This window comes from Aquila chrysaetos, chromosome 12 (assembly GCF_900496995.4).
Source record: "Aquila chrysaetos chrysaetos chromosome 12, bAquChr1.4, whole genome shotgun sequence".
Taxonomy (NCBI): domain Eukaryota; kingdom Metazoa; phylum Chordata; class Aves; order Accipitriformes; family Accipitridae; genus Aquila; species Aquila chrysaetos.
The window spans coordinates 8972198-8991604 of NC_044015.1; the positions used below are offsets into that span (position 1 = coordinate 8972198).

Sequence of the window (19407 nt, forward strand, 5' to 3'; positions counted from 1 at the left end):
AATGCCACAAAAATCTCTGTGGGGCTGTACTTTGCCAGGAAGACACAGGCTGACCGTACATCCAGAAACACTTGCAACCTCCAAGGGCAGCCCAGCACAGAGGCAGGTTCCAGTGCCTGCAGTCACCTGAGCCAACAAAAAACCTCACCCTCCATGCTGGAAGTCTTGCTAAGGGAGAACTAAGCCCACCTCCTTCCCCAGTTCGCTACTACACAAGACTAGAGCCAAGTCTTGTGGCTAAGAGAGTCACTTTGCAGCATAATTGTTCTGAATTTTCCAAACTGTCTACTTTGCAGATCTCATTCTTGCTTTCTGAGTTGATTTCCATGCCGCAAACTAAATCAACTGCACTACATCAATGTATTTCTACTTGTCCTACAGCACAATTAAGAGACATCTAAATAAACATGCCCATGCCATTTATTTCTCAGAAACACCAGAAACAAAAGGTCAAGTTATCTTCTGAGAACTTTCTTGGTTTGATGAGCAAACAACTGCTGGTAGAATACTCCAAATGGAAGATTTTTCCAAGACTGTAGCCAATACTGCATAGGCTGGTTTTGGACATGTGAAGCCTGGTGCAGAATCCCATCTGGTTACCTCCCAAAGGCAGTCTTGTGCACTGGTCAGACCTTCCCTGAAGGCTGTAACTGTGCTTTAGGAGAACTTCCCTGCCTGAGGTGGCGGACCAAGGAAGCCCCCTGCTTGTTTGGTGGCAGCCCGGGAAGGAGCAAGACCAAGCATCTTCTGGATGTTCTGCAAAAACAAGAACAGAAGAGCAGAATAGTGTCAGACCATGACAAGTGAGACAAAGAGGAAGAAATCCCAACTCTGCTTGCAAGTACAAACTTCCCACCAGTTTCAATAGATTCAGGTTCTCACCCACATAGCCATACCAATCTGGCTACTATATATTGGACCTCTATCTCTACACATTCAAAAAAGCTTAGCACAGAGCCAGACAACCGTCCACAATGGCTACAATTAGAGCTGGGCTACTCTTGCCCACCTCAGCAAAAGCTGCCTGATCCACAGCCTTAAATGATCCAAAAGCCTTAAATCCACATTTTGGTTGAAGGTTCTTTCCCACCTCCAGCTACACACCACACAGTCAGTTGGCAGGTACCTCATTAATGTCTTTGCACACGGGTTGGTTTAAAATCAACCTACAATAGTTACCATTGCAATTTAACTGCTGTGCACACACAGGAGTAGGTTCCTAACATCTGCTCACAGGCAGAACCAAAGCAGCCCTCGGTTTTCACAAGTTCCAGAAACCACTGTTGATGGCAGTCATCAGAGCCCGAGGTTCTGCAAGCTGGCGAGGAAGGCTCGCTCTTAATGCAGCCAGAATTTGGGTCAGCAACATGGCAACCAGAGCGTGTGCCAAGTTGAAGTCAGGAGCTTAGGCACAGAATTAACATGAATACTAGTGATGCAGACAGAACAATGGTTCGGTGGAGACATGCAGTATAACAGGACATATGTAGCAAAACCCAAAAACTGACTATTGAGATGACCTCATCTGCATCTGAGCAGGGTGTTTCAGTGGCAAACAACAAACAAGGAAAGAATTAAGTAGCAGAGCCAGGCACTAGCTAAAAGCAGAATATTTAAATTTATGTTTTTCTTGATTTTTTTTTTTTTTTGTGAAATTCCTTTTAAATTTTGCAACAGTGCAACTACAAAGAGCTACCAGTTCTTTCAGTTTCATCCTTCACTGTCAATAACTACAGGTCAAGATGCTGTTCATGCAGTGCTGGCAAAACAGGGACATCTGATGCAAGGGAAAGAAGAAAACAACTGTGTCCCTCTCATGTCACTAGCTGAGTCCTGGCTATTGAGACAACCAAAGGAAGAAGGAGGATTTTCTTCAAACCTGAGTGTCCTCTCCAAAATAACTGTCAGGATAGGTCAGATAGTAAGGTCATAGTTCTTGAACTTTTTGATCATGGAAGGAGAACAAACAAAACAAAAAAAAAAGGGCAGTCAGAGCTTCATAATTCCACAGTAGCTAAATTAAAAAAAAATTTAAAAATTGTGAATCATTCCAGGTGGAGACTATGGAAAGGAAGTTTCAGCCTACACACAAGCATGAAAGTAAAGGAGGGGAACACCTGAAAAGGAATTACATCAGGTTTAGTCTGTGGCCTACATAAATCAGCCACTGGTTGATATTCAGTAACTGAATATATATGAGAGCATTTCACTGTGGGAGACTCCTTCGTGTGGTTCTTCTTCTCATATCTTCCTTAGTCAAGAGATGGACAGAAAGGAGAAAACAAAAGCAGCTAAGGGACAGATTCAGCAACACCAGAGGGTGCTGCTGCGTTAGCAGCAGGCAGGACCAGGATCCTACCAGCTTTGTACTGGCTCACCAGTGGAGAAGAGCAGAGATCCTAACAGAGCATCCATGGAAGCAGTGTGCACTGCCTCCTCGCTGTTCCTTTAAGTATCAGAGAGACAAGAAATGTGGTGCTAAAGTTTACTCCATCTGCTTGAACAGTTCCAAGAAGAGAGATGACAGCTTGTCTGTATGTGGATTCAAGACTACAGTCACTCTCGAGCATTATCCTTCCATAGTAGTTCCCTCCTTGCTGTGGAAGGCAGCTAGCCTCATGCACTAGCTGCAAAGCAAGTTTTGCTGGAGAGCAATCCTGAAGTCTACACAGCTCGAAACACCAGGGCTGGGGCAAGGTCCAACAGAAGCCTGCCCTGTCTGCTGTGGGCCACATAGCACAAGAAGTCTGCAGAGTCTACTTCCAACACAAACAAGACCATCACCTTCAGGAGAAGGGATGGAAACCTGTAAGACTTAAGGATCCAAATTTCTCATCTGAGCTCTTCTGAACTTTCCTCAAATGACTGCAGGAAGGATAGGAGCTGCTTCTGCTTTTGTCTTCAAACCCACAAGGGGCCTGAAAGACAAGGCAGCGAGTTGCTCCCTGCCCCAAGATCAGGCCATGTGGGAAAGTGCACTCCTGGCAGTAGGGATAATTGCCGACTCCCCTTCCCACTGGGAACACACTTCAGAGAGAAGCAGCCTAATCTACAGTTCAGGCATGTGCGAAAAGGAAGTGAAGACCAGCAGACGCCTGAGGAACAGCAGCATATCCCTCTTCACAAACAGCACAGGTGAAGGCTGGGAGCTCAGAAACAGAAGCGGGGACAGAGGATGTAACCCTGACATTACGCCTCCCGCCCAGCCCAGCAGCAGACTTTCCCAGCTGAAACCCAACAGCTCAAGGACCCTTGGAAGGCCTCTCCCAGCAACCCTCCTCTCTCCAAACAGGAAGGCAGGAGGAACTAGGGGACAGGATTTACGTGCCAGGGAGAGCTGGGAACAGTGCAAAGGAAGTTACTCACTGTGAGTTGACTATTTTGGGAGATGCTGGCCAGGTCACAGGCAGCAAGCTTCCCAGTCAGTGTTCGAAGAGTTTATCACCCCCACATGCCTGAGGACCACATGAAGAGACTGCCTGATGCTGCTACTGCCCATCCCATTAATGTCAATTTAATCACCGTCCAGTTAGTCTCCCTCCTCTCACATACTCCCCCGCATTTCCCTCCAGGTCACTGTTTTTTCACACACACATGAATTCCTCTACTTCTGAGTTCCACAGGGACACCTCTCTTCCCTGCCTTTGATCATTTCACAGGCAGCTTCAGGATTTAAGGGAAGGCTGAGGCTTGCATGGTCTCCGTTTGTTTGCAACCTGTCCCCTGACTTCTGGTACATCTCCACTCCTCCTCCTCTTGTGTCAGCAGCATCAAGCCAGATGCTAACTCCCACATCAATCAGTTCTCCTCCCTTGGGCTAACAGCTGTTTTGAAGCTGACCTGGCAAGATTTCCCCTTTCGCACACAGTGAAACAGAAAGGGTCACAAAGCTTCCACTTCCAAGGTCAATGGAAGCACCAAAAGCAAGTCTTTGGCACCATTTTAAGCCCTTAATTTCTTTCTTCCCCTCTCCCCAGCCTCTCACAGCCCTTCAAAGTCCTCTTCCCAATGCTGTTATCATTTAAGTTCCTTCAAACAGTAATAAAGCCAAGAGCAGGATGCCACCAATCACAGCTTCAGTTCCTAGCTCTTGCACAAACTAATGTGGCTGGTCTCTGCCCTTCCCTCCATGTAGCAAGGAGGAAGAAACTGAGCTGCCTAACAGCTGGAGACCGGCAGGTATACTTAACAAGATCATATAGATAAGGCAGCACTATGAAGACTGCAATCTAACACTTCAAAGCAAAAACACCCTTCTCCAAAGCAATCAAGTAACTTATGTCCTCCACAAGGCCATCAGCATGAACTCTCAAGCATAAGGGCAATTTTTTTTTCCCAGAATTTCTCTTGAAAGCCCAACCCACTGCAAATAGCTCAGCATTTCTGCCCAGAACCAGACAGGACCACCACTCAGTTCATGCTGTCTACTGATTTCACAATAAGAAACATCAGGAAATGCCCAGGACTAGAACTAACCACAGGAATTATATTTTTTGACAAAAAAAAAAATCCATAGGGGATTTTTCAGCAAGGGAGTTCCCCAATCAACCCAATGGGCGCAGAAAAATCTTGCTGATGGTGCTATTTAGTTTCATACAATAATCTGCAACATTGGAAAGAAGGGACTTTTCATGCAACAGGTGAGTAACACAGAGCAGCACCAGACAAGATTGCCTGAAACAACAGCATCAGACCACAGTATCCCAGGAATTCAGGAAGATGATCCTAAGACATAAAAAGGTCTCATTTCTTTCAAAGCAGCAAACACTGTTCCAGTTACTGGGAAGTGAAACAAAACAAGATTTGTCTTGCAGCAAACAGAATAAGGAAGCCCCTGGCCTTTGGTACTCTGAAGCTGGCCCTGCTTGGAGTGAGGGGTGGGCCAGATGACCTCCAGGTGACCCTTTCAACATAAATTATTTTACAATTCATTATCTGCTTTCGCACAGGACCAGATGCAGATCCATTTCAACATAAGCACCCAATATGGAGGGCTATGGAGAATTTGATTCACTAGCGTGCACTTTGTGACTAAGGGAACTCTCTATTATTAAGCTGCTTTATCAAGCTCATCCAAACTTCTGACAGCTGCTGGCATAACACACCACTTCCTTTTGCTGATCTGCTTTAAGTATTTCTAAGTCCCTTGGCACCCCCTGAGGAAAAGCAACAAGTCGGTCAAGGAGAACAGCAGCAAGAATTCAGGAAGTGAATCAAAGAAAAAGGAAATATAAATACAGAAGAGCAGGTAATTTGCAGCTAGTTGCACCAGCATTCATCCAGCCCCCAGAGTCTATTAACTTATCCCCAGCACTCTCTGGGGAAATTTGGCAAAGTAGACTTCTGATTGCACTGAGAAAGCCCACTTGTCCTCACCAGCCATTCTGCCACTTAAGCTGCTAGTGAACCTTTCTGAACAGGCACTTCCCTGATCCTTACTGGTGCTTCTCTTTTCAAAGGATGGGACTAACCAGCTGTACTGGAGAGCTATATGTAGCCTACTCTTGCCTCCTTATACCAGACCCCGCTTCTGTGTCACATCCCTAACACTGGGAGTCTTGACACCAAAGGTGAAGTTCTTAAGACCCTGAAAAAAAAAATCATGCAGTCAGAAAAACAGGAAGGACAAACCCAAAAGTACATATTTAACTCTTTCCTTACTTTTCTAGCAACTTTATGGACTGATTGAACCTTTATAGAACCTCAAGCCACCAAGGAAGTTTCCCCTAAAGATGCTACACTTCTCTTTTCTCACATTACTGTAAAAGTCATAATTACTAAGAAGCAGTACTTAGATTGGCTTCTGATGGAGACAATCTCTTGGTATGGCAATCCACAAAGCTATCAGACACACACACACAAGGAAGGAACACATTTCTGCCAACTCTGCCCTAGCACCCTGGTGCAAGTCTCCAGTCAAGTCTTCCATACCGGTCCAGGATAGCGGCTGTTTTTACAATCCCAACCTAGAATTGCTTTGAATATGAAGCATAGGAATGAAGGCAAACACAGAAACCACAAACAGATCAAAGATTATACATGCAAAACTGGACAGCAGTAATAGACTCCTCTATGTACGGAGATGTGCTTTCCCTGCTCCAGGCATGCAACAAACACAGCAATGTACTCACCTGTCTGATAGACATCGTGCAGAGAATGTAGAGGAAGATGAAGGAGCAGTCAGTATAATCCTCACCCAGAAGATTGCGGTGGGAGAGACCTTGGATGTACGAGAGGGGGATAAATGGAAGCTTTGCGACCACTCGGCCATCAAATCTGGAAAAGAGAGCACTGGATCACAACTGGGGACAGTAAAAGAGTCTTTGACTATAGAAAGAACAAGTGAGCATCTTCAACAGGCCACCAGAGCAGATAAGAGTATGTGGAAGGCTAAAAAGCCATGCTGCCTTCTCCAGCCCACCTCTACATACGCTACACCAAGGAGGATAAATACACCTCTCTCACAAAGCCCTCCACACTCAATCATCTACAGGGTAAGTAGGCTTCCCTCAGTAACAATTTTGCCACAGCGACAAAGTGTTTCATAGTGATTTAAGCGATCAGCTGGACAAGCTGTTGGTTTGTGAAACCTTGGTTGGTGTTTTGCAGTGTACTGGTGCATTTTATTTAAAAGTCAAATTTAGCAGATCACTTCCCAGAACACAGTCAACACTTGAATAAAAGATGGATGACTATCACCCTGCCATATTGCAGTTACTGCAAGAAGATGGACTCTCTGCTTTAAGCAGAAGAGCATTTTTTAAGCAGAGCATAAACCAAAGACACCTTTTCCCTTCCTAGAGCAGCTACACTTCTCAGCAAAAGAAGGATGCATAAGAGCCATCAACAGAATGGTTTTTAATATCAACAGTCTTCTCTGCATTAGCTATGAAGACAAAGGCAGTGCAGATGCAGGATAATACCGTGTATTCCAAGCAGGCTGTCCTGCTCCTGGAACTCCTCCAGGTCCACATTCCAGGGCATCAAGCAGAGTGTGAATTCTGGCCAGTTTGCAAAGATTTCTCTCAACCCAGACAGTCAACCCAATCTTTTGAAGTAAGTGTGTATGATGCCTCATCAGCATGTGCATATTTGGATGTTATTTTCTCTGCATGCGCTGATTTTCTAACAGGTGTTTCTTGTTTCAAGAGATCCTAAATGAGCGTTCTTTCCTGTGGAGATGCATTCACACAGTTACAGCTCAAATACACACCAACTTTGTTTACATCTCACAGGCAGTTTGGCAAAAGAGCTAGGAACGGATGTTTATCTCCCTGTAACATCCCCCAGTGGCTTAAAATTCTGCGTTATTCCTGCTGTGAGAATGACAAGTACTTCAGCAGTAGCATCCCAAGGTACCTGCTTTTAATTCCAGCAGGTTTTCACAGTCATCGTGAAGGGATACTGAAATGCACAACTTGGAGTAAGACTGAGAACCGACTGCATTAAAAAGTTTCTGACAAGAGAAAATTGAGACACACAGAAGCTGATTTCTTTCCCAGGACAAATCCCATCTGCTTGGAGGCCATCACCACTACAGATCTTGCTGCCCTAGCATAACTTTTAAGCCACAACAGTCATTCAGCTGGTCACCTTCAGCACAGCATTCTGCTCTTTGTGTTTAAACCAGCCTTCTTCACACTTACATATCCTTCCAGCATGGTCCACCCTGCTGCCCCATTACTACTGACACGCTAAGAAAGAGAGCCAGTCATCACAGTAATTTCCATTTTGGCTAAGCTGACACTTGGCAAAGGTGAGGTATCCAGCCACAGAGTAGCAGTGTCTGCACAGTACTTGTCCAAAGGGCGGCACATCATGCTACTTCCATGCAATTCCTGCTCCTTTTGTCCCCCAGAGCAATGAACTCATTCAAGAACAGGAAAGGCAAGCAAATGAGGCTACAGCCATTGCAGGTGTCAGCCACCCTTTTCCTCCTTTTCCTACCACACCCACAAAGCCTCCACGGATGACCTGACAGTAGCAGCTTCCCAGAGGGAGCCTAAGAGCCTCCTAAATTCCTAACTGAAGTACTCTCCTCCTGAGACAAACAGCTGCTCTTTATGATACACCAAGAGAATGACAATATGTGAGAACCAGTTCCATCAAACCATTCTGTCAGCTTCAAACAGTGCAGATACAACCCACCAAAGCTGCCATTCAGATACAAATGCACTAGGTAGCTTGTACTGAGACCACGAGCAAAAATTTAACTATCTAGCCCCAAAGGCCAGACAGCAAAATCTTTGGATTTTAATTCAATAGCCTTGGCTATTAGCAAGAAAGCTATTTCAATTCAAACAATCAGTAAGTTCTCTGGATACTCCTGCTGTTCATGTTCAGGTTCCCTCTAAAGAAAGAGTCAGTTAAACTAAAGATATGCCCAAAAGCTTCACATCAAGTCTGTGTCTAATAGCATGGCCTCTGTGGGCAGGAATCCTCAAAAGAGGAACAAGACAAGTAAACTTGGTGGTCTTAAAGGAGAAGAAACCAATAAACTGATTTTTCAGGTTAATATCTACGGAAGGAGGAGCCACACAGGATTTAACCAAGATCAATTCCTTCGTAAAGTTCTTAATGAACTTACAGTCCTGTACCACTTGTCAGTCGTAGCATACTCTGAACAGCCTCTTCCCACTCTAGGAAAGTGGGCAGAGTAGGGTGGGTTCTTTTAGTTTGTTTTTCAGTTTCTTTCAGGGGCAGAGGTGGTGGTGGTGTTTGTATTGCATCCAAATAGCTAGGCAAGCACTTGAAGGCCTCAGGTGCAGCACTGTAAATCCCCCACAGACGCTATGTTGCTGGGCACGTGACCCACAACGCACCTCCATCCTGCTCACGGCTGCACTGAAATGAGACATCAATGACTCAAGATCGTACCCAAATTTTAAAGTCCTTTAGCACTGTTTCCTCTGCTCAGTTTCACAGCATTCCAGAGAATGCTAGATGCTGAAGTCTGACTAAGCTGAATAAATAAGGAGTCCACACAGTGGCACTTCTGTTATTATGTTGCCCCCTGTTTGCAATTTACCCACCCACAGATCTGCAGTAAAATAACAATTGACTGTATCCTGGGGACTGGCAGCACAGAGGCCAAAGGTTTTGGTGCCCAAGAACGTAAATTCCTGTTTGCAGGACAAGTATATTGCCCAGATATTAAGCAGCCTCCCAAAGGTTATACTAACCATATTCACATCATCTTCAGATTTAACAGCCAATGGGAAGTTCACATTTCAAGACTGAATCAAGTTTTAAAAGTCAAGCAAAGTCTTTCAGTTTTGCATGTCTGAAACAAAGCTGTCTATAACCATGCAAACCAGTTTCGGATTTTTTTGTCTTTGTTTTTTTAAAACTAGACCTATCCCAGGTCATTCTGAAAGCAAATGAAGATTACAGCCCATGCCTGGACCTGTTAGTGCCTTGACTCTGATCACCTTAAGTAGAGCAACAACAAACTCTGCAATTATAGCTTATTTCTAAGGGCAAGAGAGCCGACCCAGTTTTGCTTGTGAGAGCATTCTTTGGTCATACTATTATAGCACAGCCAAAGAAGCTGAAGACTGTAGCTGCTTGCCTGACATCTACCAAACCCACCCTAATCAAGATGTTCCCAAGCAGAAAGGATGTCAGAGTTGTGTCTAGATTGAATAGAATTTGTTCAATTCGATTGCATTCAGCATGCAGTGTTCCCTGTTGAGCAGAACATGCATGTGGTAACCAACCAACCACATCTTCATATAAAATATTGATCCATTTTATACAGATCAGTTATGGTTCTTGGAGGGACTCTGTCACTGTAATGCTTCAGGTGATAGACGGAGGGTGGAGAATATATTCACCATGAAAACTTCAGAAAAATCCAGAAAGTTGATACTTACATGGAGTTAAACATTCCCATCAAGGCAGTGAAGCAGAAGCCAATGGCAAACATGGATTTCATCCGAACCTGCAAGCAGAAAGGTCAGGCTTGTTGTTTTGATTATCTCTACACTGAGGGATTATGGGCTCACACCCTTAAGAACAGGCTTTGTACAGCATCACTGGAATCTAGAAGGAAATAAGATGACCCAGAAGGCCAAAGGGATTGGTAAAGTGACTGGAGATCTCCCAAAGAGGAGTTTGGTCAACAGCTGGGTACAAAGGCAGCCACAGAGCGGACCACTGATGTGAAGAGCTGCTTCAGGGAAAAAAAAAAAAAAGTGCTCAAGAATTGTCCTGTTACCTTCCACAGGTTAGTTTTTTCCTTATGCCTATACAACCAATTAGCAGGCAATCATTATGAAGACAGAACTTACAAGAGGAAGTCAGACAAATTAATTCTACTTTGAAAACATCATGGGAGGCTTATAAAGATGACAACACCTAAGGTTGGGCATGAGATGAGGCAGTAACTGCTGGAGAACTCTGTGGCTCAAACTAAAATCTGTAGCTATGAGAGATAATCCAGAAGAACCTGTCAGGAGGAAAAACTGCTGTATCTGCCAATTGAACAAAGTCTTTCTGTCAGAAGTCTGACTGAAATCTTCAGCAGTCAGGAACTGGCTTTAATTTTCTTACCATTGACAAGTCCCTGTTGTTATTCTTCAGTTTCTCTTCTTGTCTCTCTGGAAAGACAAAAACAACAACAGTTATAATCAGTTATAACAACCTAGAAACCACAGTGTTTTCATTTCCAGGAAGACTTAACCTTCTTGGCTCTCCAAACAAATAACACTTCCAAAACCAACTCCAGCTCTCTATGCCAGACAGTATAAAGTGAAAAACTGTACATAGCCAACTGCTTCTCCATCACAGCAACATGCAGCAAAGCAGGCACAAAAGAGGAGGAGGCTAGAATCACACATTCAGCACTTTTGAAAGAAATGCACAGAATCCCAAATTTGCTAACTCAACCAACTGACACAGTAGCATGAGCAATGTTGCCAGAAAACAAAGACAGTGCCTCTATATCACACTTCCGAAAGAGAGAAGTCTCAAATTGCTGCACACCAGGCTCACTGTTACAAATACATTATATAAGGATTTTATTTTGGAGGTGTCAGAAGGGACTCTGAAACTGTACACAGAGCTGGGAGCTGCACCTCAGCAAGGCCAAGATCCTGATGGTCTTCGTAATGACTTTTGGACCCTTGTCACACCTAAAAGATTCTCCAAAGACAAAAGACGTTTTCTACATTAATTTCAGTAATGTGTGTCTTACTATGCTTTGCAGAGAATATTTTAAAATACTACTTTGGAAATTTAGTCTGTCCTTAAGTCATCACAAACTTCAAAGACGCCCAGTTTTCTGGGAGGGCATTTTCCATGCCCCTCATTGGAGGACTGCTCTGGTCTCAGGCATTATCCACCACTTGTCACCTTTCTTGTCCCATATCCCCGTCGTCCCCTGTCCACTGTGCTCCTCTCAGACTGAGGATCCAGAGGGGCAGCCAGGGCTTGGAAGCAACACCTAGCTGAAGTAAGGATGTGGATGATGAAGAAATATCCAGAGAACAGTGTGAGTGAAGAGAGGGGGGGATGCAAAAGAACTGTCAAGGGCTATCCAGCACATGAGTTGTCCAGTGGATCTCTGCTGAAGTTTCAGTACAAGAGGCCCATGGCACAGAAGCTCAACAGTTATCTTTCAAGCCCCTGCTAAATACAGGGACTCGCAGTAAGCGTTATGAAAAGCAATAGCAATGCCTCTATCCAATTTCTTAGAATCCTCACTGCTATTTTCAATTGCTCCTAACTACAAACCGTCCCCTCTGGCAGGAACTTTCCAGACACCTGCTTCCTGACCCAGGTGGAGAGTTTTGTTCTGGGACATTTGAGCAACCACAGGCCAGCTCTTTAGGAATCACATTTGGCACAAATACTTGTTTTTTCCCTCTGCTGCATAACTAACCATCTATTTAGATAGGTTAAAGGTTACATAGGGATAAAGAATACAGCCCTGATCCCCTGATAGACCTGACCTGTTTCTCACCCATTTCTACAAATTCAAAACAAACAGGCTCTGGGTGTCCTACCGCCTTACATAAATGTTCTGGTCCTGTCCAAGTCATCATAAGCAGCATTTAAGTACTTTGCTATACAGCTGGGTAGACGCACAGAGAAAGAGAACTGGGTCAACAAGCAGCACCCTGGCGTCCAAAATCTTCTTATTCTGCTCATTGGAACACAAACCACAAGGATACAGGTATACAGCAATATTATTTGCCAGCACTGGTGTTTTGGGTTTTGTTTGATTTTGTTTTGCTGTCTACCCAGCACTCGTGGAGTCCTAGGAACATCACTGTCTTTTCTTCTAGGGGCACATGGACGCAGAAAGCAGTAGAAAAGTTTAAGCTAACAAATGCACTCCTTAAGCTGAAGTGACAGAAGGCTGCACCATGATGTTAAAGGTGTCCTGTTCCAGCAGTGTGAAAGGTGATTCAGACACAATGTGACTGAAGTTCGTTCACTTAAAAAACTTTAAAAGTTTGATAAGTAGGAAACACCAAATTAAGCCTTCCCATGCAACTTTCACCCTATCTCCTTGTGCATATGCATGATTCATCCCTTAAGTAACCAAGTAATATCATACACACACCTCCTGCCTTACTCTGTGCACAAAACAGATGGCAGCTGTACCACACCTGTGACTTATCTGTAATGCCTCAGCTTTTTTTTTTTTTTTTTTTTTTTTTTTTAACTAGAATGGTAGTATTTAAAGGAACTCCAGCACAAGTAAATTTGCTGTTACAACAATGCTACATCTTGCAGAATGATTTGATATCCCGTAAGTTACTGGGATCAGATTTCAAAAGCAGTTAACAGCTGTGAGTCATTTTCTGGACGTCCAGCTTGACATTTAGGGACTGATTTTTCAGAAACACTAAGAATTCAGCTTTGCCTCTTTGCCTGAAAACAAATGAGACACTTAAGTTATGCAGCACTTGCAAAAAAAAAAAAAAAAAAAAAAAAAACCAGTCTCAGTATCTTAGGCTTGGCCAGCAAGCATCACAGCAAACAAAATCAGTGGTCATTTCCTAAGTTCTGTTCTTAGTCCCTTTGTGCTTTGTTTTAAATTTGCAAAACAAGATTATTTCAGTGTATAAAAAAATTGGTGGAGCATCTGAATTCCTCAGATTCTACTGTTTATTAGTTTAGTCCAAGCACAAGTAAAATATTCTCTACTAGGAACATAGCGTGGATGGTGCCCTGCAGAAAAGTCACTGCCACACATTAAAAAGTGACCACATGTAACAACAGCATGTAACATTAAAAAGTTGTCTTATCCACCAAGTAGTATTCATCCCATGCATGGATTATTCAAGATTAAGAACTGAAAATGCACAAGAAGAATAATTTTGGCTCCTGTCCCTTCAAGAGTCTAGAGATAACAGGTTTTATACCTAGGAAGAACTCTTTGAAGATATGTTTATAATTATTCCCAAGCTTTGTACAGATCAAATGACTAATCCAGCTACCTGGTGTTACAGAGGAATGAGGAAACCAACTCCCAGGAGCTCTCAGAAGTGTTCCTGCCATGATTTCTGTAATAATTCAACTGAGCTTTGCTGCACGTTTTAGAGTCCTGCAGATAACAGAACTTTCTAAAGCTGATGTCCATTAAACATCTACCACATTGTTCTTACATAGTTCAGTAGTTAAAGAGTAGTTACCTTTACCCAGACTTAAGCTGATTGACAACGAAAAAGAATGGAAAAATAAAACACTACTTACAAACAAAACTAATTTATCAAACTTGAAGTAAACCCAAGCACAGTTAACATGCAAACCCTTTCAGCTCTGAAGTGTTCAAATTAGGAGAAAACCGCATGATCCAAAAATCACAATCATACAGTCATATAGGTATTGCAAGCTGACAGTGCACCGCAGCTTTGACAACAGAAGTTAATAACAGTCATGGATATAAAAGCTCAAATTGGAGAGAAAGGCAACCAGTTCAGCAAGAAGTGCTGCTCCTCTCAATGATGCTGCCCTTCTCTGCATTTGACTAAAACCATCAGGAAGCTAGATGTCTCCTGCCTTGGAAGAGTAAGGCAGAAGTGTTCACATTCCAGTCATCAGGCCAGGAATCAGCTCTAGTACCACTTTAAATAAATAGTTTCGAACGGAAGGAAAGGATAATCACTTCCATAAGTTTCTCAACTTTCCCCCATTCTTAGGGCACCGCACTCCTCTCCCAGTCTTACCTATTTTCTTTTTCTGCTGTCGGCCTGCCGATTCAGTTATTGTTTCCTTCTTCTTTTCCACTGCCAAGCGAAAAGAAAGATATTCCATTATTTCTGCATAGAGGTACCACCACTCCTTTTCCACACACCAAACAAAACATTTTATTCCTTTAGAGAACAGGGGCACAAAAGGAAGCCAGGTATGACTAAGAACATATTCAGAATCTACAATTTATAAACCACCAAGGCTGACTCCACCAAACACTTAAAAATAATTAAAAAAAATTTCAAAACCCTGGATATCAGGATATTTAAAGGGTTAATTTTAAATTAACTCTGTCAAGAGCCCATTACATTGTTAACTGAGCAGTCTGGGGACAATTTTGGCTCAAATGACCCTTGCTGATTTGTCATTAGTACTAGACAGTACTTTTGATTCAGCAAGTGTAATGAAAAGAGCTTTGTGGCAAGCTCTGCTCCCGATTATCTGCAGTGGGAAGCAGAATACAGGGAAAGCTTGTGTTCTCATACATCCCTTCTTCACAGGCAGGCATTCTCAGGGGAAATGCTGTCCAAGCAGTCAGCTACAGCCTCTCCATTCTTCAATTAATTAGTACTGAAGCATTTCCAATATTTTAAAGTAGGAGCCCAAGCTCAAAGTTACTAAAACCCCAAATCAGACACTCACCAAGCATCTGCAAACAACTACCACTGCAGCAAAAAAAAGCTAACATAAAGCCAGCATAGTGAACTTATAACACAGTAAATGGGCTGCTCATCTGAAAACACTCTTCTGCTGACAGCAAGAGCAGCTTTTCCAGAAGTAAGAGACATCTTAATTGAAGACCTATAACAAGAGTACTACAAGAAGTGAGGAGGATAAAGCATGACTATGGTCTAACAACAGATAGCAGCCCTTTTTTACTCTAAACTCTACGTATCTGTACCATATCTACTCTACCAACAAATAGACTTGGCTCCTTGTTAGCTCACAGAATCAGCTTAGAGACATGAGCATTAGGATTCCTCTCCCACATGAAGTACTACCTCAGCACAGATCTTCTAGCCTTGATTTCAAAGCACAGGTGAAATAAAGACAGCCAACCTTCCAAGTCACACAAGAATTTGTAGTGCTGCCTTCTGAAATGCCTGTGACATGCAAGTCAGTCACAACTGCTGAGAAAACCACACTAGCCCAGACAAGATACCGAAACATCATCTCTTCCACGGCAATGTAGTAAGACACAATTGTTTTTCCCAAAGAACAAGCATATCTCTGATGAGCAGGCTAGCACAAGGGGAAAAAACATGGAAGTCTGCTCAGAGGGAATGCTGGAGAGAGGTGCCAGATGACACAACACACCCAGTGCTCACAGAATGCTCTCTCCATAACCTTCCTTTTGCCAAATCCAGCTGGGGGATCCCGATCAATCCATCCCAACCATAGTCCACATAGCCCCATGGCCCCCAACTCTAAACCCAACTGGAGAACACTGACTCTCTTCAGGCCTACCTATTGCTCTCAGCCCTAACAAGATGGCTCCTCCAAACCATAGCTTCACTCTAGACAGAGCTATTGAGCCTTATGCCAACAGTGAGGAACTCTACAGCCCTAAGTCCCTTACAGTTTGAGCAGAACAAACAACTGTCAGGCAGTCTAGCAAGCCTGTCCGTGGGAACATACACAACAAAACAGCAGCAATTCTAGAGATAGCCTTCAGCCTTGCAAATTTACCACTACACTTACCCCAGAACACTTAGTATAATCTCTGCAGCAGTCTGGGACAATGCTGTGCCTCTCAATAGAAACAAGAGGACAGGAAGAGATGAAACTAAGGACTGTGAGTAACAGTGTCAGCTCAAGCACACTACTTGGCCCATTTGTTTTTGCAAATCCTAAGGATTGCTAGGACTCTCATGGGAGAGCTTAAATATCTCAAACGTGTTTTTTCCTGTTTCAGATGTGTTAGATAACAGTTGAATGGTGTGGCTCAAGTGGTCTACTTTGCAAGTTTTCTGTAAGCCATCAGGTCAGCCAGCTGTCCTTAGCACAGGAGGAGGGGGAAAAACCCCACCCCACAACAAAAAAAAAAAAATCAAAGCTGAATTTTTAGTGATTCCTTATTCTGTTTTACTTTTTTTTGTTCGGGGTGGGGAATCAAGCAAGGAGGTTAGAAACTAACTGAGATGCATGAACCTCACATCTTTCCCTTCACAGATTATAGCCTAGGTATGAGGAGAGCTATAAAAACAAACAGCATTAAACTCTTACAGCAATCATTAAGCCCCAGAGATTAAGCCCTGCTAACTGCTCTCAGAGCTCCACAGCACAAACATACTAGGACATTAACTCTAATTTTTCAGCTGGGTTCCAACTACTTCCCCTAACTTGCTCTTCTGGGAGTAATTCTACCCTACACATTTTTGTCAGCCAAGTGGGATTAAAGTCAGGCAGGCAGAGATGCAATCCCCCATCCGATTCTACTGTGATGACAAAAGCCCCTAATTTATGAGCTGTGACACAAGCATGACTATACTTCAACTCTTCAGTTTATTTTGCCCAGGGGAAGGCTGCCATAAGCTAGACTGGAAAGAGCACACTTTGATAATATTGTTGTTTCACACACTAAGAGCGCTGACATCATGATGAAATATTTGTAAGGTAAAGCCCGCTCACATTTGGCCCCAGTTGTGTGCTGTCTCTTACTGCTGCAACTTGTGTAGGGTACATACAATTGAGTTTGAAAGATCAGCTGAATTTCTCCTCTGCTCCTTGGCTTCCGATACAGACATGTCCATTGAAACACTCCATGCCCAGACCCTCCTGTTTACCATTCCTCTTAACATCTGATGCATACCTTCTGACTGCTCACTCTCAGCTCTCTTTTCCTTTCCTCCCTCATCCTTTGTTCAACACCTCCCAGGCCTCTCAGATCTCATCTCTATGGAAGTAACCTGGGACTTTTTTTCCTAATCAATTCTATTTGTTTCCAGTTTACACTAGTATAATTTATTTTTATATCAGCTAATAGCTCAGACCTTTCTATCATGACTTTGTCTTTACTCATCCCCCACCATTATTCATCACTTTTACTCCTTACATCTAATGCTTTCCTCTCACGGTATTCATTATTCGACCCTAGTTCTTTCTTACTGCAGACCTCAAATTCTCTACTGCCCTTGAAAAACAGAAACTGCATCTTTCAACTTACTTCAGGCACTTAAAGGAATCTACAGAGACTGGCTACTCATGTTCAGAAAAAATATGCCAGTACTGATCTCTTACTCCCTCCTGTCCTCCATTAAGAGGAGGGGCAATTCAGACAACACAACAGGTTTTTGTACCAACCTTCCCTCCAGCAAAAGGCAAGAATTAAGGACAGAAATAAGTCCCCTCAGTACAGATTTGTGTAACTTGTAAAATTAGGCTCCTATGAAATCCAAGCTGAAGAAAGTTCTCTCCCTCAGCAGAAAAGGTAGCAGGAATTTCTCAGAGCACAGACTCTATTCAATTTGACATCTGCTAAAGCAGGATTTAACAGGAGCAGCAAGACACATTCTCTAATATCTGAAAAGTACTTACATTTCTTGCTCTGTTTTTCCACTTCAGCCTTTAATCTCTTGTATTTGTCTGTTCGGTATACCAGCACCCAAGTTATGCCTGAAACAAATACTCAGCAAGTAACTGGATAAGTAAAGACCTCTTGCAATAATAGGGATATGAGTTAGCAAATACATACGCAAAAAATACACGTCATGTCTACAAAACCACATAATAATATGGCAAAGGTACCACAAAGCACCAGCAAGCTGTATCATCACTTTCCTTCAAATCCCCTTCTCAAGTTCCATGTAGCAATGGTGCCTATAAAATAAACGTCTTTAGAAGTTACCAGCTATCTCACTGAGCACTGTTGTTTTGTGGGACTCATTCAGTTCCTTCATGCTCATATTTACCAGCTGTTCCTCACCTTGAAACCAGAAGCTGATTAAGGCAATAAACATCTTTGTGTTCTGCATCTTCATAGCACCTAATTAAGGCCCGAGGAATAACTCCCGGTCCTATCAGGACCTGCCCATTAGCAGTAGCACATTTTGAAAAGGCAAATAGAGATATTAGGCTAGAAGAGACCTCAAGAGATTCTCCAGTCTAAATCCTTGCACTCAAACATGATCAAAATGAGTTGTGCCACAAATGCAGAACCAGTGGTTTCTTAACAGTTTAATCTGAGCTCCTACACAAAGCTTTTGGCCCTTTTTTTTGTTTGTTTTGACTTGACAACAGGGCTGTGCTGCTGAGTTCCAGGGATCACCAGCTGCAGAGAAGGGAACCCTGTAGATGTTTCTGAGGTCAACACAGCTTTATGCTGTGAAAGGCAATGGATGTGTACACCATCTAACCCCAAATGCAATGAAGCAGGGCTCCTAAAAAGCAAGTATCATATTGTACCTGGGACTCTCCCTGATCTTGAATGCCCAAAGACAGTGTCTTGCAGCTCTAGAATGATGGAGATTTGGGGATATAGTGCAGTGCCAGGAACAGGGAGCAGCCTCTTACTTTGACTACCCCAAAAGGCATCTATCCAACCCATCCTTAAAAAGCTGCACCTATTTCAACACCCAACCATTTAAAAAGCCTTTTCAAGCAACCTAAGTTATCATCATTGCGAGTTCAGGCGATTTCCTCACATCTTTCTCCCAACAGCTACAGAAAGCCACCAGTGTCCTCTTTCAGGCACACTGAAAACTGTTAGCTCATCCTCCCATAGCCTTCCTCTTTCTAGAGGAAACAAACCCAATCCCCACCGCTTTGCATCATAGGCCAGTTTTGCTCAAGAGTTATTCACTGCTGTTACTCAAGCTCACCCCCCAGCCTTCAGGGGCGACGCGGCACAGCCTCCTGCCAGCCTCCTCCCGGCCACCCCGGGCCCTCCCCGCGGAGGCCCCAAGGCCTCCCCACTCCGCCAGAGCCCAGCCGGGACAGGCCCCACCGGCCCGCTGAGGCGGGGACGCCGCAACCCACCCGGCACTCACCCTCGGCCAGCAGCGCGGTGCACACGGAGATGAAGACGATGAGGAGGGTATCGGCGAACATAGTGCTCATGGTGATGCCACCACCACCCCACACACACCCCCGGCAACGCCGCCGCGCTCCCGGAAATAGACCCCGCCACCCGGAAGCTACCGGAAGGCCACGTCGCCTAGCAACGGGCGGAAGCGAGCACCCACGCTTCCGGGGGACGACGCC

General features: G+C 43.8%; 1 protein-coding gene across 3 annotated transcripts; it reads right to left on the minus strand.

Annotated features, from left to right (window-relative positions):
• Positions 1 to 402: 402 nt before the first annotated feature.
• Positions 403 to 19376, minus strand: TMCO1 (transmembrane and coiled-coil domains 1). 3 transcript variants are annotated; one of them, XM_030032117.2, is made up of 7 exons: positions 19194 to 19376; positions 17743 to 17820; positions 14181 to 14240; positions 10555 to 10601; positions 9876 to 9943; positions 6132 to 6276; positions 403 to 756 (listed from the first exon to the last, which is right to left on the minus strand). In XM_030032117.2, the coding sequence occupies exons 1-7, from the start codon at positions 19261 to 19263 to the stop codon at positions 658 to 660; spliced, it is 567 nt and encodes a 188-aa protein (XP_029887977.1). In that variant the 5' UTR covers positions 19264 to 19376; the 3' UTR covers positions 403 to 657. The 3 variants fall into 3 exon arrangements, with proteins under 3 accessions (XP_029887977.1, XP_040983478.1, XP_040983477.1); XM_041127544.1 differs by lacking the exon at positions 403 to 756 and adding an exon at positions 767 to 1967; XM_041127543.1 differs by lacking the exon at positions 403 to 756 and adding an exon at positions 2645 to 5587.
• Positions 19377 to 19407: the final 31 nt, after the last annotated feature.

Coding starts and splice junctions, on each gene's coding strand:
- TMCO1 (XM_030032117.2), bottom strand. CDS start 19,263: ATGAGCACTATGTTCGCCGATACCCTCCTCATCGTCTTCATCTCCGTG. Junction 10,602..14,180: donor ACAGCAGAAAAAGAAAATAG/GTAAGACTGGGA, acceptor TTGTCTTTCCAG/AGAGACAAGAAGAGAAACTG. Junction 6,277..9,875: donor ATGGGAATGTTTAACTCCAT/GTAAGTATCAAC, acceptor TCTCTTTTCCAG/ATTTGATGGCCGAGTGGTCG.